General features: G+C 42.3%; 1 protein-coding gene and 1 long non-coding RNA gene across 5 annotated transcripts in view; one reads left to right on the forward strand and one right to left on the reverse strand.

Annotated features, from left to right (window-relative positions):
* The first annotated feature begins 581 nt into the window (after positions 1-581).
* The window catches only part of ANXA13 (annexin A13), a 58,803-nt gene continuing 35,906 nt past the window's right edge, over positions 582-23,478 (forward strand). Inside the window, exons 1-2 of one of the 2 annotated variants that reach the window (XM_059165682.1) lie at positions 603-681; positions 2,119-2,241. In XM_059165682.1, the coding sequence (XP_059021665.1) occupies positions 667-681; positions 2,119-2,241 (138 nt within the window). In that variant the 5' untranslated portion in view covers positions 603-666. Of the gene's footprint in view, positions 682-2,118; positions 2,242-23,478 lie in introns of both variants that reach the window. The other variant, XM_059165683.1, reaches the window with a different exon arrangement.
* On the reverse strand, positions 12,393-23,348 carry LOC131826433 (uncharacterized). 3 transcript variants are annotated; one of them, XR_009351594.1, is made up of 6 exons: positions 22,966-23,348; positions 22,810-22,850; positions 22,194-22,286; positions 14,242-14,946; positions 12,953-13,386; positions 12,393-12,742 (listed from the first exon to the last, which is right to left on the reverse strand). It is a non-coding gene; the product is annotated as an uncharacterized LOC131826433 (long non-coding RNA). The 3 variants fall into 3 exon arrangements; XR_009351593.1 differs by having other exon boundaries at positions 12,393-13,386; positions 22,966-23,347; XR_009351595.1 differs by lacking the exon at positions 22,194-22,286 and having other exon boundaries at positions 12,393-13,386; positions 22,966-23,347.

Raw genomic sequence — 23,478 nt, forward strand, 5'->3', positions numbered from 1 at the left:
TGGGTGGCTCAGTGGGTTAAAGCCTCTGCCTTCAGCTCAGGTCATGATCCCAGGGTCCTGGGATCAAACCCCCGCCCCGCATCAGGCTCTTTGCTCAGCAGGGAGCCTGCTTCCTCCTCTCTCTCTGCCTGTCTCTCTGCCTACTTGTGATCTCTCTCTCTGTTAAATAAATAAAATCTTTAAAAAAAAAATTAGCCAGATTATAAATATGGTGTTGGCATCACTCAAAGTCATCCTCAGAAGGATTCTGTGTAATAGTTAACAGCGATGTTAGTAAAACATCATTTTCAGTCTTGTTTAGGGAATGCCTTTATTACTACAAGGTATAAAATTTTAAATAAATACCTAAAATTAAAATATAGTGACTCAGGAATCCAGAAGTGAGACAGGTTTAGTTCAGAATAAACTATTCACTTTAAAAAGTCTATCCTTGATGTATTAACAAATACTTTATTTTGAAAAGACAGCCTAGAAAGTCAGCTTAGGAAGGTTAAGCTCATTTTTAGCTACTCGCCACTCCCTACCCATCCCCAACGACGTATTCAAATTCCGTGCCAAAAGTTACTCATTAAACTCAAGAGCTATTACTGAAACTATTATAAACTTGGCCTGTATGAGAGCCCATCTCTTAATGAAATACAGAACAACTGTGTTAGAAAAACGAAAATGGGCAATCGTCATGTAAGTATTTATTGCCTTTGGAAGTCAAAAAAGTTTTCGTTGTAGTTAGCATGTGGAGAAGTTTAAACTGAGAAATCATGATTGATACTTCTATACTTGATCATTGTGATTAATCCTTATTGTGTGATGGTTTTCACAACAGCATACCATGCTTTTAAAATGCACTTACAATATACTTTCTCTCCGTTAGTCAAAAATCTTTTAGGAGGGGCTAAAGAGAAGTATTTAAAATGAGACAGTAAACAGGACCCGGCGCAGAGCAAATGGTTAATATGGATTTGTGGGCCATATGACTAAAGCTGTTAGTTGTGGCAAAGTCACACAAAATCTCGTAGCTATGCCCACCTAAGTTTTGTGGGGAAGACAGTTCATGTTGTAAACAGCCATAGGCCAAGGTAAAAGTATCCCTACAAGGCTGTATATAATGTGGGCTGAAAGATGAACATGTTCCAGTATTCTAAGAAGCATCAAACATTCGGATATTTGCAGATATCCGGGGAATGGACTTAATCTTTGGGGCTTGGGGTTTTTTCCTGAAATGTCTAGGCCCATGTGGAATACTGTGTCTATAAACTATGAATGACTAAAAACTGACTAGAAGACTTACCATTTGGACTAGGCACAAGGCAGGGCAGATTTAAATCTTAATTTTTGAGAGGGGAGGAGGTGATGGACATTGGGGAGGGTATGGGCTATGGTGAGTGCTGTGAAACGTGTAAGCCTGATGATTCACAGACCTGTACCCCTGGGGCTAATAATACATTATATGTTAATAAAAATAATTTAAAGGAAAAAAAAGAAATAAAAGGAAATAAGTTTGTTGACTTGCAGTGGAAGTCTAGGGAACAGTTTAACCAGGATACTTTGGTGGAAGTTTATCAGAAAAATATATATATATATATAAATCGTGGTATATTTAAGGATAAAAAAAAAATCTTGATTTTTTTTTTTAATATTGAAAAATATGTGTCTAAAGCTGTTGCAGTAAGCATTTTAATACGGTCTGGCTGCACCTACTCTAGCTCCCCATGGCAAGAATGATTTATTCTATATAAACTAGGACCAAAGAGAATGAAACTCCAGAATGTTCTGTAAACTTAAACTTTGTTTATAAGCTTTTTTCCCTTTGCTACAAATTAAACCTGCACTTGGTGGTTGCAAGCCTACAAATAACTTCTTCAGGGAGTGTCATATTTCAAACCTTTTGTAGATAACATTTCTTTTTTTCTTTTTTCTTGTTTTGCTAGCCAAGAGCCTGCCATTCGGTATCTTTCAGACGTACTAAAACCTATTTTTAAGATACTTCTGATAGCTGCAGAGGGTCCCTGCCATAGCAGTTTAGGAAGAGATTTTTATCTTTGGAGTGTCATCTCCATGGGGCAGCTGGCTTGTGTGAGTGGTCTAGCATTTTTATGTATTTCTTTTTTGAATCCTCAGAGCCAGTCTTACTCCCTCTCAGAAAGCAGTCACCAGTTGCCCAAAGGGGACAGCCAACCCTCGGCAGCCGTGCAGCCTCTCAGCCACCCATCAGGGCATGGACAGCCAGAGGCCCAACAGCCTGTAAGCACTTATTTTCCCTCCAAATCATAGGCATGACTGGGCTCTCTCATGGTCCCAGTATTTACTCACCAGTGACTTGTCCCATCGGACCCTCCACCATCCTCCAGCCCACAGATGTCATCAGCAGACAACAGCTCCCAAGCAGGGAAATCTTTCCCTGGAAAATGTCTGTTACAGTGTTTGCAGCTGCAGTAGAAAGGTGGTCTAGGAGCTCTGCTTCCATTCCCAGCAGTGTCCCCTTAATCATGCCTTACGAGAGCATGATGCTACAGATGGCCACTAGGATATTTTAGAAAATGCGAATGGAATTTAACATAGCACAAGGAATGAATATGTTCTAAGACTGTGTTTCTACATAAGTAAATGCAAAATCTTCTTAAAAGAACAAAAAATCATCCTGGTAATGATTTCAGTTATTTACATTAGAAAACAACTTGAATATGTACAAAATTCGACCTCTAATGTTTCTGGTTTTGAAGTTTGTTTTGCACAACCAAAACAAATATATAAAACTAAATACTAGTAGAATCCGAGTTGAGAAGGTGCAAATAAATGCATGCCATTGATTTAGCATAATAGATAATATTATCTTGCTGGGATTAAATGGCCACAGTCAGTGTAAAAAATGGCCCTAATGGCTATCATATGGTTTCTTTTGCGTTACAGCATGTCTAAAATAGGATGTGATGTGTGACTTTTTAGTTCTACTGTAATGTTTCCCTATCCAAAACTGAGAAGCTTGTGTTTGTAAGACTCCCTATAAAACAATCGGGACTTCTCTTGGCTAACATGCATGATTTTTATATTAAACCTACCTCTCTCTGTTCTCTAATCTTTCATCATTGGCTTGCAACAATTAAACTACGGCTATCTGGCATATATACAATCATAAATAGAAACACAAATATAAGTGTTGAAATTGTGTGCTTGCTCTTGGTCATCCTGATCGTTTAATATACTTTACATTAGTTTTTAAGTTATTACCAGCTAGCAGTAAACACAGATTTTATTTTTTTAATAAGGTCTTTTTTTTTTAAATCTTAACTTATTTATCTGACATGCAAAGAGAGATCACAAGTAAGCAGAGAGGCAGGTGGGGGTGGGGGGGAGGGGGGAAGCAGGCTCCCTGCTGAGCAGAAAGTCCAATGCAGAGCTCGATCCCAGGACTCTGAGACCATGACCTGGGCCGAAGGTGGAGGCTTAACCCACTGAGCCACCCAGGCATACCTAAACATGGATCTTAAAAGCCTACTAGGAAAGTTATGAATTCCCAAGGATATGTCCATGGACTGGGATCCACAGACAATTTCTTGACAGATAGTACTCCAAAGCCAGTTGGATATTGGTCAGGAAACTACATTTCCCAAGGAACTGTGGTATAGAGGCTTTCCTAGCCAATTCGGAAAACTGGAAATTACTTTTTTATTTTGTGCTTTCCCCCAGTCCTGTTGCTATCATTAATAGTTTCTTTCAACTGAAGACATAGTGCTTATGACTAACTTATTTGGAGCAGTATTAACCCGGATAAGGGGTTCCTATCATTTGCTAAATCACACAATGTCCAGAGTTTGCTTAGCCTAGAGGACGTGTGCTCAATGAGCTTTGTGCATCAACAGAAAAATACGATTTCCAACTCTTATTTTTGGAAGATTCTGGAAAATCACATTATTTAAAAATAAGGTTTTCCATGGGAAAATCTGCTTTGGTTTAGTGAAAGGGCTCCTCTGTTCTCTTGCGTGGGTTGTTTTCAGGAGAATCGCTATCTGGAGGAAAATCCAGAATTGAGATCAATAGTGAAATCTCTTTGCTGCTAGGGTATGGCTACAGAGTATGGGCAGAGCAATAGGGAGAAAGCAAGATTCAGGGGAGCCATGGACAAATGTTGAAATAATCACAAACTCAAGAGGACTTTTGGTTTCTGGAAAATCATTTGTAAGGCTGATAAACAGGCACTAGGAATAACTCGCCTGGCCCTTCAAAGTGTGGTTTCTGGAATAGAGACAGCATCTGTATTACCTGGGTGTTTGTTAGAAATGCAGAATCCCAGGCCCACGAAGGATCTGCATTTTAGCAAGATCCTGCAGGGATTCTTAGCGTAGGACGGTCTGAGAAGCAACTAGGGAACAAGTTCTCACACTTGACTGCACATCGGAATCACCTGCGGAGTTTTAAAAACCACTGAAGCCAGCAAGTCTGAATTAACTGGTCTGGTGGTTGGCCTGGGCACTGGGATTTGCAGATGATCCCCAGGTGGTGCTAAAGGTGCAGCTGAGTTTGAGAAACGCTGAACTAGAGCATAACACTGTTCTTCCAAGAGCAGATCAGCATACCACCGATGAAAGCAGGTGTCCTTGGAAGTGCCCATAAGTGAAAAACAACTTGTCAATGTTAGAACATCTGCTCAGCGATCTGCCACAGTGTTTGGGAACATGCCACATTTATGACTTGCTTGTACCAATATTTAGCCAACATAAATCTTGTCTAAAATGGAAAACAGTTTGGGACTTATGGGAGGGGAACAGGCAAGCTCAGACGCAGGTGGATTAGGAACACCCAGGAGCCAAACAACAGGTGGGAATCGGTCCAGATGCCCGAGAAGAGAAGGGAGGCTCTGGAGGCAAGTAAAATGTGACTGGGAATGTGGGATAAAGTAAGTATGGTTTTAACTGAGAGCTGGCCTTAAAGTGTATCCCAAACCCCAGATAATTAGTGAAAGAAACCAAGCAGAATCCAGCCTAGATCATGCAGTCCTACCTCTACATCAGGAAATCATTTACCCCAGAAAATTAGTCCTTCAGAACACCACAATGACTATAGGAGGAACCAAAATGGGCCTCTGATGTCAAAATAGGACTTGCACTAAAGCATCCCTTCTTCATTTAAAAACAAGCCGCCCATTCAGAGTTGACTGTATTTTATTTTATTTTTTATTTAAATTCAGTTAGCCAGCTTCAATGTAGACTTGTGGTTCATCAGTGTGACACCCAGTGCTCGGCTTGTCACATCACGTGCCCTCCTTCATGCCCATGATTCAGTTAGCCCATCCCCCCATCAACCTCCCCCCAGCAACCCTCCATTTGTTTCCTAGAGTTAAGAGTCTCCCTCTCTGAATTCCTCCCATTCCATTTTCCCTCCATTCCCCTATGATCCTCTGCACTGTTGCTTATACTCCACATATGAATGAAACCGTATGATAACTGTCTTTCTCTGTCTGACTTATTTTGCTCAGCCTAATACCCTCCAGTTCTGTCCACATCAATGTAAATGGTAAGATTCCATCCTTTTGATGGCTGAGTAATATTCCATTGTATATATAAACCACATCTTCGAGGCTCCTGGGCAGCTCCATGGGTTAAGTCTCTGCCTTCAGCTCAGGTCATGGTCTCAGGGTCCTGGGATCGAGCCCCATGTCGGGCTCTCTGTTCAGTGGGAAGCCTGCTTCCCCCTCTCTCTCTGCCTGCCTCTCTGCCTACTTGTGATCTCTCTCTCTGTCAAATAAACAAATAAATAAACTCTTTTTAAAAAATAAATAAATAAACCACATCTTTGTCCATTTATCTGTGAATGGACATCTTGGCTCTTTCCACAGTTTGGCTACTGTGAACATTGCTGCTATAAACATTGGAATGCACGTGCCCCTTCAGATCACTACATTTGTATCTTTGGGGTAAATACCTAGCAGTGCAGTTGCTGGGTCATAGGGTAGCTCTATTTTTAGCTTCTTGAGGAGCCTTCATACTCTTTTCCAGAGTGGCTGCATTAGGCTGCATTCCCACCAACAGTGTAAGAGGTTTCCCCTTTCTCTGTATCCTCACCAACATTTGTTGCTGCCTGACATTTATTTTAACCATTCTGACTGGTATGAGGTGGTATCTCATTGTGGTTTTGATTTGTATTTCCCTGATGCCGAGTGATATGGAGCACTTTTTCATGTGTCTGTTCGCCATCTGGATGTCTTCTTTGCAGAAATGTCTGTTCATGTCCTCTGCCCATTTCTTGATTGAATTATTTGTTCTTTGGGTGTTGAGTTTGCTAAGTTCTTTATAGATCTTAGATACTAGCCTTTTATCTGATATGTCATTTGCAAATATCTTCTCCCATTTGTAGGTTGCCAACAGTTTTGTTGACTATTTCCTTAGTAAAAGCTTTTTAATCTTAATGAGGTACCAATAGTTCATTTATGCTTTTGTTTCCCTTGCCTTTGGAGGAATGTCTAGCAAGAAATTGCTGTGGCCAAGGTCAAAGAGGTTGTGTGTTCTCCTATAGAATTTTGATGAATTCCTGTCTGACATTTGGGTCTTTCATCAATTTCGAGTTTATCTTTGTATATAGCGTAAGTAAATGGTCCAATTTCATTCTTCTACATGAGACTGTCCAACTTTCCCAATATCATTTGTTGAAGAGACTGTCTTTTTTCCATTGGCTATTTTTTTTTTTTTTTTATTCGACAGAGAGAGATAGCAAGAGAGAGAGCACATGCAGGGGTGAGAGGTAGGGGGGAAAGGGAGAAGCAGCCTCCCTGCTGAGCAACAAGGCCAATTCAGGGCTCAATTCCAGGACCCTGGGATCATGACCTGAGCTGAAGGCAGATACTTAACCAACTCAGGTACCCAGGCAACCCTTCATCGGATATTCTTTCCTATTTTGTCAAAGATTTTTGGCCATAGAACTGAGAGTTCATTTCTGGGTTCTCTGTTCTGTTCCATTGATTTATGTGTCTGCTTTTGTGACAGTACCATACTGTCTTGATGATTACAGCTTTGTAACATAGCTTGAAGTCCAAAATTGTGATGCCATCAGTTTTGGTCTTCTTTTTTGATATTCCTCTGGCTATTAAGGGTCTTTTCTAGTTCCGTACAAATGTTAGGATTATTTGTTCCAGCTCTGTGAAAAATGTCAACAGTATTTTGATAGGGATTGCATTGAATGTATAGATTGTTCTGGGTAGCATGGACATTTTATTTATTTTTTTAAAAGATTTTATTTATTTATTTGACAGACAGAGATCACAAGCAGGCAGAGAGGCAGGCAGAGAGAGGAGGAAGCAGGCTCCCCGATGAGCAGAGAGCCTGATGCGGGGCTCGACCCCGGGACCCCGGAATCACGACCCAAGCTGAAGGCAGAGGCCCTAACCCACTGAACCACCCAGGCGCCCCAGCATAGACATTTTAAGAATATTTGTTCTTCCAATCCATGAACATGGAATGTTTTCCCATTTCTTTGTGTCTTCCTCAATTTCTTTCATAAGTGTTCTATAGTTTTTAGGGTACAGATCCTTTACCTCTTTGGTTAGATTTATTCCTAGGTATCTTACAGTTTTGGGTGCAGTTGTAAATGGGATTGACTCCTTAATTTCTCTTTCTTCTGTCTCATTGTTAGTGTATAGAAATGCGACTGATTTCTGTGCATTGATTTTACATCCTACCACTTTGCTGAACACCTGTATGAATTCTAGCAATTTTGGGGTGGAGTCTTTCAGGTTTTCCAAATAAAGTATCATGTCATCTGTGAAGAGTGAGAGTTTGACTTCTTTGCCAATTTGAATGCCTTTTATTTCTTTTTGTTGTCTGATTGCTGAGGCTAGGACTTCTGGTACTATGTTAAACAATGGTGATAAGAGTGGACATTCTTGTCATGTTTCTGACCTTAGGGGAAAAGCTCTCAGTTTCTCCCCACTGAGAATAATATTCACTGTGGGCTTTTTGTAGATGGATTTTATGATATCGAGGTATGTTCCCTCTTATTCCTACACTGTGGAAAGTTTTAATCAAGAAAGGATGCTATTTCTTATGCTTTTCTGTATGAATAGAGTTACCTGTAGTTGACCAGGATGGCAGCCCTGTAGATTAAAATGCAAATTCATATGCTATTTACTGAGCCTCTACTGTATAAAAAGCACTGTGTGCACCTCTGAGGTGTCTGAATCATCATCATCATCATCAAGATCATTAAAATTATCCTATGCTGATTTAATTTCACTTTAATAAGTTCTACTCCTAAAAAAAAAGATGCTGTGTTTTATCAAGTGCTTTTTCTGCATCAGTGGTTCTTGTCCTTTCTTTTATTAATGTGATTTATCACATTGATTTGCAGATGTTGAACCAATCTTGTAGCACAGGAATAAATCCCACTTGGTCGTGGTGAATAATCTTTTTAATGTACTGTTGGACCCTATTGGCTGATATCTTGGTGAGAATTTTGGCATCCATGTTCATCAGGGATATTTATCTGTACTTGTCCTTTTTGGTGGGGTCCTTGTCTGGTTTGGGGATCAAAGTGATGCTGACCTCATAGAATGAGTTTGGAAGTTTTCCTTCCATTTCTTTCTTTCTTTTTTTTTTTTTTTTTAGTTTATTTATTTGACAGACAGAGATCACAAGTAGGCAGAGAGGCAGGCAGAGAGAGAGGAGGAAGCAGGCTCCCTGCTGAGCAGAGAGCCGGACATGGGGCTCGATCCCAGGACCCTGAGATCATGACCTAAGCTGAAGGCAGAGGCTTTAACCCACTGAGCCACCCAGGTGCCCTGCATTTCTATTTTTTGAAACAGCTTCAGAAGAATAGGTATTAATTCTTCTTTAAGTGTTTGATAGAATTGCCCCTGGGAAGCCATCCTGCCCTGTACTCTGAAAGAATTAAGGTCAACAAACCCCTGGCCAGGCTTACCAAAAAGAAAAGAGAAAGGAACCAAATTAATAAAATTGTGAATGAAAGAGGAGAGATTACAACCAACACCAAGAAATACAAACAATTATAAGAACATATTATGAGCAACTATATTGACTCATAGGTATTGACAAATTAGGCAATCTGGAAGAAATGGACCCATTCCTACAAACATATAAACTACCAAAACTGAAACAGGAAGAAATAGAAAACCTGAACAGACCCATAATCAGCAAGGAAACTGAAGCAGTAATAAAAAATCCCCCAACAAACAAGTTAGCAGTATATTAGACACAATCACACAGTCCTGGCTTTGCAGGGTTTCTTGTCTATGGTAGCTAAAAAGCAGTCATTTTAAAGAGGTGGAAAAAATGCTGTCAAGGACAAATACACTAACAGAAGGAAGATCATACAAATCAAAAAACTGACACAAGAGCCTTAAAGATATAGGAGCCTGGAGCCTCTTGGTGTAGGGGATGGAACCCAGCATATATCTGCTCTGCTCACAGCAGAAACAACCAAGATTCCCAGTGATGGTGGACATAACTGGAGGTTTCCAGGCAGCCTTTTGAAAGGATGCTGATGATTACTGACATTTCTCAAGTTCTTGCTAGACCATGAGCTGTTCTGGGGACACGGGGTAAAGTTTGAGTCCTTCACCCTACCAAGCACTCCACACTCATGTGTCCTTTAGTCCTCACACAACTCTGGGAGGGAGGTAGTATTATTATCCCCCTTTGAAATATGGGGAGAGTGAAGCAAAGAAAGATTAAATAATTTGTCTAGTGAGGGTTGAAGCACAGATTGGGATTTAGGTAGAAGTTCTTCACATAGTGCCTTGGGCTCACATTATACTAATCAGAAGCTAACTTACCAGGATTTCTAAACTACTGAACTGGATCATTATCTTCTCTATACCCCATCCCTGAGCTTCCTTCCTCGCCCCCAGCCCCCCAGCTAGATTCAAGTGCTCTTCCTTAGTGCTTTTATGCTACTCTACATATAATGCCATCATTCCTCTCCCATGTGATTTTAGAACTATCTGTTCACACATCTCCCCAACACTGGACTGATAACTCACTTGTTCATCTTTGTATCCCCATTACAAAACCCTATTACATTGTCCCCATTATAATGACACAAAACCTGTCACACAGCAACTGCTCGATAAAATTTGATGAATTCATTACATTTTATAGATAAACCTTACTCAAACCAATGTTTTGTTCAGTTGGAATCCAAATCGCAATGACCAGGTACTCCCCCAAACCAATGTGTGAGTAAGGTCCTTATATTTGTATTTTTAGAAACTCCCCAAGTGATTCTAATGTACCCGAAGTTGAGAGCCATGGATCTAATGTCAGGTGTTCCTCTAGTGCAGGAATGTGCCCAAATGTGGCCCCCAGACCATCATCGGAATAACCTAGGATCTTGTTAGGAAAGCAGATCATCAGGCCCCACTCCAGATCTACAGAATCAGAAATTCAAGGCCTAGGGCCTAGCAGCTGCTGCTGAATAAACCCCTCCAGTTGATTCTGATGTTTGTTCAAGTGTGAGAATGAATATTGAAGCAAAAGTATCTCACAGGCCTGGTATGGAGCTACAGCCCAGCTTTGCCTAAGAACCACTCTCATCATTGAGCCTGCAGAGCTGTCCATATCCTCCTAAGCCAGCTTAGCCCCGAATCCTCCTCCAAGGCTCTCACACCAAATGCAACCCAGGAAACTGCCCCATTCTGATGTCCACCTGACCGCAGACTGCATTCTCCCACCACACATCCCGCATGCATAGAGAAAAGGTAGCTCAACGGTCCCTCCACCAGCAGAGGAAGGAAGCTACTCTTCATCCTTCCCATCGGTTCAACGTATTCTTTGAAAGAAACTCTTATGAGGGTGCCTGGGTGCTGAAGTTGGTTAAGGGTCTGCCTTCAGCTCAGGTAATGATCCCTGGGTCTTGGGATCAAGCCCTATGTCAGGCTTTCTGATCAGCAGGGAGTCTGCTTCTCCCTCTCCTTCTGCCCCTACCTGTGCTCATGCTCTCTCTTTTTCTCTTTCCATCTTTCTCTCTCTCCCCTCTCTAAGATAAGGAAGGGAGGGAGGGAGGGAGGGAGGAAGGAAGAAAAAAAGGAACTCCTATGAGCCAGATACTGTTTGGGGCTCTACAGATAAAAAGAGAAATAAAAGACCACAATCCATGCCCTTTAAATAGCCCACAGTCTAGCAAGGGAGGCGAACAAATAATTATAATGATGTGTGATGGCTGCACTAAGAGAAACATGTCCAAAACTTGGACGGAGGAGGGAGTGATGCTGTGTGGGAGGAAGAAATAGAACAGGCTTCCTGACATGGAGAAGGGCGTTCTTTACAGTGCTGGAGATTGCACAGAGATGTACAAGAAGGGTAATGCTACCGGAAGTACAACTCTCCACTCACCAACGCACTTAATCCATTAAGCATCACCTGCCTGCGCAGCTGCTAGCCCCTCCCTCTCAGCTGGGAGCTCCTGCAGGGTAGACACTGCGTCTCACTCAGGGCTCTGTTTCCAGGGCTTGACACCTAACTGGTGTGCCATACATACTTTATAGATCACTGGACAGGAAACAGTGACACAGATGTGAAGGGGTGAGACCCAAAGGCCCTTGTTTGCTATGCAAAGTGTATTAGTACCCTAGGGCTAATATGCAAAGTATCACAATCTGAGTGGCTTCTTAAAAAGATTTTATTTATTTATCTGAGAGAGAGAGAGAAAGAGTGAGTGAGCAAGAGAGCATGAGTGGGAGGAGGGGCAGAGGGAGAGGGACAAGCAGACTCCCCACTGAGTGCAGAGCCCTACACGGAACATTAATTCTCCTGGGACCCCCGATCAAGACCTGAGCTGAAGGCAGACGCTTGACCATCTGAGCCACCCAGGCACCCCACAGATTAGGTGGCTTAAAACAATGGAAATATACTGGGTGCCTGGGTGGCTCAGTGGGTTAAAGCCTCTGCCTTTGGTTCGGGTCATGATCGGGCTCTCTGCTCGGCAGGGAGCCTGCTTCCTCCTCTCTCTGCCTGCCTCTCTGCCTACTTGTGATCTCGTCTGTCAAATAAATAAATAAAATCTTAAAAAAAAAAATGGAAATACATTCTCTCAAAGTTCTGGAGTTTTGGGATTTGGAATCAAGGTGTTAGCAGGGTGGGTGTTCCTGGGAAGGTACAGGAAAAGATTTCTTTCTTGCCTCTTTCAGCCTCTGATGAGCCCCAGGCATTGCATTTCTTGGTGCAGGGCAGAGGAACCCCAGTCTCTGCCTCCTTCTTCACATCGTTTTCTCCTCAGTGTGTGTCTCTGTTTCTCTTCTTCATAAAAGGACTCCAGCCACTGGATTTAGGACCCATTCTAATCCAGGATGATATCATCCATGATCCTTTACTAATTATATCAGCAAAAGATTCTGTTTCCGAGTAAGGTCATTCTGAGGTTCCAAGTAGACAAGAATCTGGGCGATACTATTCAACCTACCACACCAAGGAATGAATTTATTTATTTATTTGTTTGTTTGTTTGTTCGTTTGTTTATGGTTTTAAGCCCATAGTGGCTTTTAAACCTTGTACATCAGATTCCGTCAGAAGGCTTGTTTAAACAGAGAGCTGGGCCCTACCCCCAGAGTGTCTGATTCAGTAGATACTCTTTTGTGGGGCCCGAGAATTTGTTTTCTCACAAGTTACCTAGTTATGTTGATGCTGCTGATCCAGGGACCACACTTAAGAGTCAGTGTCTCAGGCAATAGAGAGTCCCTCAGGGGTCTCAGGCAAGGCAATGACACGGTCAGAGCTGCACTTTGGATGGACTGTGCTGGAAGCTGGTAGAAGTTTTCGAGAGAAACATGATCAAAGACAAGTAAAACACTTGAGAGGTGGCGGCCCTGGAGAAAGATGATGAACCCCTGCCCCCAGCTAAAACAGTGGCAATGGGATTGGAGAGAAGAGGGCAGATTAAAAGGTCAAATCGATGTAACTAACTGGACAGGTAGGTGAGGGACAAGGAAAAGTATAGAGTGATTCCCAGGTACCTGGCTTGTGTGCCCAGGTGAACGGTGTAGATCCTGGGGACAGGGCGAAGTGGAGGTTCACACAGTATGAGGATGAGTTTGGTTTGGGGATCTGTTGAGTGTGAAATTCCATGGGACTCCTGAGTACAATGCCTAGCAGGTAGCTGGATCTGAAACTCAAGAGAGGAATCTGGGCTGGAGGTAATTTGGAGAATATGAACTCCTAGTTCTTCTGTTTTATCTTGCTTTCAAGTCAGTATGCATTTGACTACAAGTAGCAGACTACAGGATTAACAGTGGCTTCAATAACAGAGACATTTAATTACTCGCCCTCAAACGAAGCTGAAAAGAGAAGACTCCATGTTGGTTTAGCTGTTCAGTCACACCATTAAGGCCACGTCTGCTCTTCTGTTCTGCCATGCTCGAGGGGCTGGCCATAACTCCCCTAATGGGTACTGGACAGTGGTCTGGGTTTAAGTTCATGATCTCACACAATAGGATCACAAGTAAGAAGGAAGGGGATAGAGAAAAAAGTGCCTTTCTTCTTATGTACCACTCCCATCACTGAGAAAAGTCCTTTTGGAAAGCCCCAAGCAGGCATCCCATTCAATCTTATTGGCCAGAGTTGGTCAAAAGTCCATTCCTAGACGAATCACTGGTCAAGGAGAAGAGGACAGCCATGAACCATGATTCATCCCTGGGGCTAGGGAAATCATCTTGCCACCTAGCATCTATCTCTCATTCTCACCCTCTTGCTCACTTTCCTTCTTTCCATAAGTTGGCCTCATTCTCTCTCCTACTGAAAATGAACTTTTTCTATTGCCCAGTCGTGTGAAAAGCAAAAGCTTTTTTGTGAGAGGGAGGCATGGCCACACATACAGAGAGGTCCATGGCCTCATGTACCTCCAGATTAACAATATCAAGGTAAAGAGTTTCTTTCACTAAGCATCTATAATGTGTCAGGGAAAAGTTCTGACTGACTTGGTCATATACCTACTCCTTGGACTGTCACTGTGGCAGAGGCTGGCCTTACCAACCCTTGAGGTTTGAGGCTACTGCTTTATCATTATTGCTTTCTTATAACTATTATTTTTATTAAGATTACTACAGCTGCTGCTGCTACTATTGGATGGACTAAAATAGAGAATGAAGACTCAAAGATCAGATAGAAAGGCAGCGAGATAGCTCACCCTTCCTAGAATGGGGGTTTGAATGGTTGTGGTGGGAATGATGAAGAAGATAAAAATGTTTAAAAGAATTTTAAAAAAACAATTAATAGGCTTGGATCCAATGCATTTTTAAACTCTTACCAGGGGAGAGAATAGCATCCATTGTTTTGATTCTGATGGAGAAAGAAATTTGCTCAAAGCAAATTTAGCTATTTCACCTTGTTTCCTTTTTAGCAAATCAGAACTTGTTCACATACTGTTGGTTATGCCCTGTGCACAGCACCATTCAGTGAGCCCAGCTCAGCCCCCAGCACTTAGTCTTTTCAATTCCATTTACCCACTTATCATTGACTCTTGAGGATCCCAGAGTACACTTGCTTCTTTTTTTCCCTGCAAGCAATGAATCCCAAGTTTACACTCTCATTGAATTGGCAGAAAAATAGCCTTTGGCGATAGTAGAAGGAAATGGATAATTCTTTTCTAATGAGAAAAGTGCTTCATTTTTCATAACTCCTGAAGGCATGGTTCTTGTCACAGCTGAGGAATGGCTGTCATCTCCCCACGACCACCTTATCCTCCAAGTTCACTTTCGTTGAAGCAATACAGCAGTAATTGGGTATCTGGAGGTCTAACACTCTTCAGAGGTTTCTGACTCCCAAAACCATCTGTGGACAACATCAAGGCAGTCACTTTCCCCAGGACACAATCTTGTTTCCAGGCAATACATATAATTCCACCTCCAGGAGAAACTTCAAGTTGTCCAGCCGAGCACAGTACTAAAGGGCCCCCAAGAATGAGTCAGCAGAGACTGCTGGTTGAGCCTTCTGCCAGCGGAGGCCATGATGCCTGTAATTGTGAGGCAAACAAAGTAGCAGGGGGTGATGATAAGCTTCTTACTTTGGACCAACTTTAACCCAGATTCTTCTTCCTAGTTACCTTGTCCCAGTACTCATCTTTCAGATTTGCCATCTGAGTTTCTTTAAAATAAAACTAAGGGAAAAAGACACCAACCTCCGTGTCTAATCCTCCCTTTTATACAACTTTATATAACTCGCTCTTTGTCACTGGGGACCTTGTCTGAGTCAGTGCGTGTATGCCATTTGCACTAGCACCCCAGCCTTCTCAACACCTTTGGAAGAAACATGTTTATACGATTGTTACAACCATTAGGCCAGGGTGGTAGACCCTCATCCTGTTAGATCCTCACAACAATGACATTAGAACCAAATAATTCTGTTGTGAGGGGCTGTTCTGTGCCTTGTAGGACATTTAGCAGAATCCCTGATCTTTACGGCCAGATTCTACTAGCACTCCCCTGTTTATGACAGTGTTTCTAGACATGGCCAAATGTCCCCAGAGAGACAAAATTGCCCCTGGTTGGTTGAGAACCACTTCATGAGACACAGACCTTAGTACAAGCAAGGCTATAGGGCAGGAGATGCCCCCATACTGTCTTTATCTGACTGAATTTCTGTCAGGAACCATGCATTCCCGTCCCTCTGGCCGAGATAGTCCCTCACACCGATTGCCTTTCTTTTCTTTTCTTTTTTTTTTTTTTTTTAAGATTTTATTTATTTATTTAAGAGAGAGAGAGAGGGACAGAGTGAGAGAGCATGTGAGGGGAGGTCAGAGGGAGAAGCAGACGCCCTATGGAGCTGGGAACCTGACGTGGGACTTGATCCCAGAACTCCAGGATCATGACCTGAGCAGAAGGCAGTTGCTTAACCAACTGAGCCACCCAAGTGCCCCCTGATTGCCCTTTCTTTTTTTTTTTTTTAATCATTTTTAAAATTTATTTGACAGAGATCACAAGTAGGCAGAGAGGCAGGCAGAGAGAGAGGAAGGAAAGCAGGCTCCCTGCCGAGCAGAGAGCCCGACGCGGGGCTCGATCTCAGGACTCTGGGATCATGACCTGAGCCGAAAGCAGAGGCCCTAACCCACTGAGCCACCCAAGCGCCCCCTGATTGCCCTTTCTTATCACAGGGTAGAGCCAGCTCTTTTTCAAGACCGACCCTTGTCCTCCTGTTGGTGACAACAGCAGCTGAGATGTAGCGGTTTCCCCTGAAAGGCTGTTAGCCAATTAGAAACTTCTGATGGCTGGAGTGAGAAGGGCTTCCCTACAGAAACACCCTGTACTGAGGCTGCTGAGCTGCTGGTTTTCCTGCCTAGATGAGCAGAGCTCAACTGGAAAGTCACTAATTGAACAGTCATGAGTCCATTTGCTCATATCCCTTCTGTTTGGGTGTATCCCCCAAAAGGACTGCCCCCTTTAGTCTCCCTATAACAGAGCTTAGTGCATAGTGGGTCAGTCACATTGTATTTCTGATAATATTGTCAGTATCTTCAGAAATGATGGTATCCACCACTTTAAGGCATTAGATATTGGAGGGTCTTAATGTTAGATCTCCTTAAGGACAGGTCCCAACCTTTGATAGGTAAACATCACACCAACTTAATGTGGAACCCAGAGGACATAGCCTGAAAAATTTGTCTTTCTGGAAAATGACCTAATTATAGCAGTCTTCATTAAAAGGTATTCTCAAAGTGCCAACATACTAATAATCCCAAATTTAGAAGGAAGGTCATTTTTTTTTAATCTAAAAAGTTTCACTCGTTTTTTAAGAACACATATCAAGATCTGAATCAAGTGGATGTTTTTCTTCTTTTCAGCCTTTTTTTCCAAATGATGCGACCATTCCCACCCATTTAGAGTAATGGCCAAACACATACTTCATATATGTCACCTTACAATTGCATCTCTGAAAGCATAGATCAACAGCCAAATAGTTCTGTGTACTCAGCACTCTTCAAAAGTTAGCTAGAATTCAGACCTCCTGACACACTGCCTAGCTATCTGGTTGACCTCCTTGATTAACAGACCTCTGGAAAGGCCCAAGTGGGAAAAAGATCTAAGAATAGAAGAATCAGCTTTGCTGTTAGTCGGTGTGACTGTGGAGAATCCTAATGGAACAGTAATTACATGGTGAAATACCAAATAGTCTTATAAGATTGAAACTGTGTTTAAAAATAGACCCAACAAATACAATATGGTACATATTTTTTCTTTTTTTTTTTTTTACCTATCAAGTTTTTTTATTATGTTCTGTTAGCCACTGCATAGTATAGAAGTTCTTATATAGTATATTAGTCCTTAATGCAGTGTTCAGTGATTCATTAGTTAAGTATAACCCAGTGCTCAACACAGCAAGTGCCCTCCTCAATACCCATCACCCTGTTACCCCCTCCCCCAACCCTCATCCCCTCTGAAACCCAGATTGTTTCTTGGGGTCCGTGGTTTCTCATGGTTCATCTCCCTCTCTGATTTCTCCCCCTTTGGATTTCCCTCCCTTCCCCCATGGTTCCCCATGCTATTGCTAATGTTCCACATATGAGTGAAACCATACGATAATTGTCTTTCTCTCCTTGGCTTACTTCACTTAACAAAATCCTCTCCAGTTGCATCCATATCAGTACAAATGGTGGGTATTCATCATTTCTGATGGCTGAGTAATATTCCATTGTGTATATGTACCACATCTTCTTTATCTAATTAGTAGTTTTGCTTCTTGCTCTGACAAGCATTTAAGCAGATTTTGATTTAAAACACAAAAATCAAGACTTAAAAAACAAACAAACAAACACATGTGCTGTTCCAAGGAAACCATGCCCTAGAAACTATCAACTTAATGAAACTATATGCCACTACTCACCCAAGAGTCATGTTTAAAGAGGTGAATGGCCACTCCGTTGTGTTTCAAATTGCCCATCAGTGTCTACTAAACATGTCTGTGGAAATGTTGCCAGGGTATTTCTGGCTTTGAATTTATGAACTTTAGTAGTACAATATGTTGCATTCACACTAACCGGTTTCAAAGTACAAACAAGTAACCACTTAGAGGTAAAAGAGCTTTGTCCTCAGGGAGGGGCCCAGATATCTCCCTAAAGCAAGTAAGTGATCCTGGGCAAAATGACTTAATAACTAGACCTCAGTTTACCTATAAAATGAGGGGACTGAATACATTCACTGTTTCCCAAACTTCAGACTTAAGTAAGAACTTCGTGAATGTTGCCAAATACACATGCCACCTATTCTACTAATAGTTCTGTTAACTATTTTCTTTAAACTCACTCATCTTGTTGACACACAAAAATTTATCTTAAAAAGAAAATTTATATCAATACCATAAGTGGAAAATCATTATCAGTTGATATAAGTATAGATAACTAAATGAAAGCAAAAAAGACTATATTAAATTCTAACTAAATACTATTGCCAGCTGAAGGCTCAGGTTCTGCCATCTGTTTTCTGATAAAAAGATCTACTGGCATAAAGTATGGAAGGGGTTGGCAAAATAATTATTTCAGGCTTTGTGGGCCACACAACCTCTGTTACCACTATTCAGCTCTGCCACTGAAGTGTAAAAGCAGCCATTGATTAAATGTGTATGAGTGGGTTGGCTGTGTTCCAATAAAACTTTATTTATAAAAACAGTGGACAGGCCAGAATTTGACCATAGTCTGTAGTTTGCCAATCCCTGGGTTGAAAGAGTGTGAAAGACATACTGTCACCAAGCAAAGAATGATTCAATCAGAAGAACTGAGAGAGAATTTAAAAACAAATTCCCTTTTCAGTTAAAAGTCCAAAGGGTTTTAATATATTCAGTGTTCCATGCCACCCATTTTGAAAACCCTAGGTTGAATTTCTACCCTAAGAATCTATGATAAACCTCTTTCCTTTATCTTCTGCTCCTTGGATAAAGTCTAGGATTTCTTACCTGTGTCAACCCTCAGCACATTTTTAAGTTTTCTTTCTGATTCATTGGGCTGCCAATGAGAAAGTTTCTGATCTTTGTCAGACCAGCACCTGGCTGCACATTGGATTACCTGGTAAGATTTGAAAGTACTTATACCTAGTATATACCTCTATCAGAGATTCTGATTTAATAGGACCAGCATGAAACTCAGACATTTGTTTATTTTAAAACATCTCAGATGATTCTAATGTGCATCTGTGGTCAAAAAGGTATTCATCTGTGTTTTGCTCAGAGCATCTCACTCAGAGTCCACAATTTCTTCCATAAGTTTCAATTCTGAGAGCCCCCAAACTATGGTTTGTTCAAACGATTCCAGACCTGAAAATCTTAGGTATTCACTTTCCATTTGTGTTTCCTGTTGAGCCTCCAGGTGGGGTCTGAATGGCTCTCTGAGGTGTCCTAAGTTTACTATCCTTTTTTCATTCTCTCTTCTTCATTACCCTAGAAGGCTTGACATCATTATCAGTTCTAGATATCCAAACGGATAACTTTGCTCTCCCCCTCCTCTGTCCTCTGACATTGATACAAAGTGGAATAAGGCCAGGCAGAATGCAAAGGAAAAAGCTTGTGGCATATTCTGTCACATACAAAGGAAAAAGATTCTACATCCTCTAGAGGGATGAGAAATGCCTCACGGCTGCAGAGACTTCAGACCAGCTTCCATTAATATGTAAAACATTTACCAAGTACCTATAATGTGCCAGGCATTATGCTAAAGGTGCTGGAGATAGGACAGGGAATAGGACATGGTTCTTGGTCCCAAGTGGTTTACAGTCCAAGGAGGGAGATAAACTAGTGAATAAGTATAATAATGTATCTTAAGGAGATCTGATAGAAATCTCTGGAGTGGAGTATAAGTTCAAAGGAGAAACTGGTATGCTAGATCATGTCTCACAACCAGCTCTTGGTGGGGGATGGGGGACAAAAACCCAATTTGTGCCAGAGGCCAATTTCCATAGCATAAATGTGAAATCCCAGCTGATTTCAAGTCACTAACATGAGCTCATCGAATACAGAGTTGGGAAGAGAGGCACACAGTTGGCCCTTGAAAGCCTGTAAAGTCAGCTTCAGCTTGGGTGGCAACCATCCTGGTTTACTCAGGACATTTCAGCACTGAAAACCTCACATCCTAGGAAACCCTCCGTCTTGGACAATCAAACAGCTGGCTGCCTTAGGTCCCACACCCAGCTGGCAGAAAGTCCTCAGTCTTTCCCAAGAGGGTCAGGAATGGTTCCAGAGGGGAGATGCGGCTTCAGCAAATTCCCTTAAGTAGACAGATTCTCCACTGCTGCCAGTGGACCCAATGGTGGGCAACCAGGTGTTTAAGAAATGGAGGAGCAAGGGGCGCCTGGGTGGCTCAATGGGTTAAAGCCTCTGCCTTCAGTTTAGGTCATGATCCCAGGGTCCTGGGATTGAGCCCTGCATTGGGCTCTCTGCTTGGCCGGGAGCCTGCTTCCCGCCAACCCCCCACTTCCCTCTCTGCCTGCTGGTGTGGTAAAGAATCTGTTGGCAGTATCTCCCTCTTCTTTCCCCCATTGAACACTGATTGACCCTTTCTAATAAGACAAATCAGTCTAGAGTCCATGAGGTAGGGAGAAATGAGATTTTACCTATGAAAATGTTAGACAGTTTATCAGGCTGGAAAGCTGTCACCCAGAAGAATAAACATATGGGAAACCTTGGTCATCCTGCTGGCTGCCTGCTTTTCAGCTTTCAGATGGCCTCTGCAGTCCCTTAGCTAGGATCCCTCCACTACTCAGAGGGCAAGATGTTTTAGTAAAGAGGGAACAGGAAGGTTTGGGGTGAGGTGGGGAAGAGGAGGAGGAGGAAGCGCCCTGACAGCCTGTTGGAGAAAGACAAAAGAAGCCAGTTTCTCCCCTGCCTGTTCTGGATCATCATCCTGAAATCTCCCTGCCCAGAACTCTCATATTATCTTTTCATATGGCTTTGCTGAGGTATAGTTGACATATAACATTATGTAAGTATAAGCTGGACAATGTGTTGATGTGATACACTTGCATATTACAAAGTGATTGCCACTATAACCTAGCTCACACCTGCATTAGGCATAAATGCATTTACAGTTTCTCTTTTTTGGTAAGAACATTTAAGATCTACTCTCTTAGCAACTTTCAAGTATGCAATACAGTATTATTAACTATAACCACATTAGATCCCCAGAACTTATTTGTCTCATAACTAGAAGTTTGTATCCTTTGATCAACATCTCTTTCTCGGGGCTCCAGTGGCGCAATCGGTTAGCGCGTGGTACTTATACAACATCTCTTTCTCCCCACCCCCATTCTAGTCTCTGTTCTATTGTTTGTATTTTTTTATTTTTTTTAATATTTTATTTATGTATTTGACACAGAGAGAGAGATCACAAGTAGGCAGAGAGGCAGGCAGAGAGAGAGGGGGAAGCAGGCTTCCCGCCGAGCAGAGAGCCCAACTCGGGGCTCGATCCCAGGACCCTGAGACCATGACCCGAGCCAAAGGCAGAGTCCCAACCCTCTGAGCCACCCAGGTGCCCCAAGTTTGTATTTTTTAATTCCACCTATATGTGATATCATATATCATATATATTATCATACATCAATATCATACAGTACTTCTTTCTCTATCTGATTTATTTCACTTAGCATTATGCCCTCAAGGTCCATCCATGTTCTTACAAATGACAGGATTTCCTCCTCCTCTTTTTTTTTTTTTTTTTTTTTTTTGAGAGGGAGAGAGGTGTGGAGGGGCAGAGGAAGAGAATCCTAAGCAGGCTCCATGCCCAGCGCAGAGCCCAATATGGGGCTCTCACGATCCTGAGATCATAACTTGAGCTGAAATCAGGAGCCAGGTGTTTAATTGACTGAGACACCCAGGCACCCCAATAGTATTTCCTTCTTTCTCATGGCTAAGTAATATTTCAGTTTTGTGTGTAAATGTGTGTGTGTGTGTGTGTGTGTGTGTGTACCACAGCTTCTATATCCATTCATGTGTTGATGGACACTTACATTGCCCTATATTGCTTATTGTGAATCATGCAGTAATGAATCACAGTGTCTTATTTCATCGTCCCAAGATTCTGCAGGTATTATGTAGGGCAGGTATTAGTCCTAGTTCACAGATGAGAAGCAGAAAACACGATTCCATCAGATTCAAAAGGATACTGACAGCAGAACTGACGACAGCGCCTTTCCTGAACATATACTTTGCCCACGGGAAGAGACTGTCCATTTTGCCTTGCAAATCATGGTAACTGGCCTTCATTTTCATTTCACTTCCTCCTACCTCATGGTCAAGGGCATTTCTTGATCTCACGCGATGCAAGGGAACCTTGGCTTGCCTGGTCAGCGGACAGCTCACAGGTCTCAGCTGGTGTTTCTGTAAAATACTAACGTTCTAAGAGCTGAACTGAGAATTTCTACCACCAAATTAAAAAACAATAATTTTGAAAGGGACCAAAAAATGTGGTTAGTAAGAAGTCAATGGTAGAGGTTCTAGATCCAGACTCTGTAGGTTTGAATTCCATCCCTTAGGAACTGTGGGATTTCAGACAGCTTATTAACCTTCCTGTGTCTTGGTTTTCTCAACTTATTTATAAGGTGTTTGTGAGGATTAAGTGAGTACTCTATGTGAATTGTTTTGGCCAGTGCCTGGCACATAGTAAGTACTTTGTATTTTGCTGTCATCCTCAGTTTTCAGGGGTCATTCCTTACATTTCCCTTTAACTCTCAAGCCCAGCTTACTACTTATCTATAAGTAAAAAATAGTTTATGATTTAGGACAAAATTATGTAATGGGTTATTTTAAAGGTGCCACACAAAGCAATATGTCAGGGGCTCACCTGACCCCCCATAGGAAGCAGGTCAAGATGGAAGGAATAAAAATAACACTAAGCACTCACCGTGGGCCAAGCTTCCTGCCACGCGTGTTTGATGCATATCCCTGCAACAACCCACAAGACATTGTTATCTTTCAGATGGGAAACAGAGACTTAGAAAGGAGAGAAAGATAGCATCATGCCAGGTTTAAGGGTAAATCTCTTTGGGAGAGTAGATACCTGTGTGGCCACAAAGAAGTCCCTCCCAGACTGGAACTCAGTTTCCCCAAGTCTCTAATTACTTTAAAGTCTATGCAGAGCAAGATTGGCCCTGATCTCCGACGCTGGCTCGAGGTACCAGGACCTAGCAGCGGTCATGGTCATTGCTTACAAGGGGGAGAATTCAGCCGTGTCGGAAGCTCTCCCCAGCACAACCCTTGCCTGCCTTTCCCTTCCTGGACCCTGCTTAAAAAGCCCGGGCCACCACCCGGTTTTAATCCTGGTCCTCATTTTAAATCTCCTCAGCCTGCTCCCGATTTCCTGTCGGCTCGGGCAGCAGCCCCATTTCGATCCGTGTACAGCGAGCCCTCTGCCCTGTGCTCTCCAGCACTTCCTCAGAGGCCTCCTATCTCAGATCCTGGGTACCAAGCAACGGCTTTCAAATATTTACCGAGTGAATTGCAGCAAGCCGGGCCTTCTGGGGAACTGCACTGGAAAGAGCAAACAATGCAAATACCAGTCCTATGACATTTT

This window comes from Mustela lutreola, chromosome 3 (genome assembly GCF_030435805.1).
Source record: "Mustela lutreola isolate mMusLut2 chromosome 3, mMusLut2.pri, whole genome shotgun sequence".
NCBI classification, from domain to species: Eukaryota; Metazoa; Chordata; class Mammalia; order Carnivora; family Mustelidae; genus Mustela; species Mustela lutreola.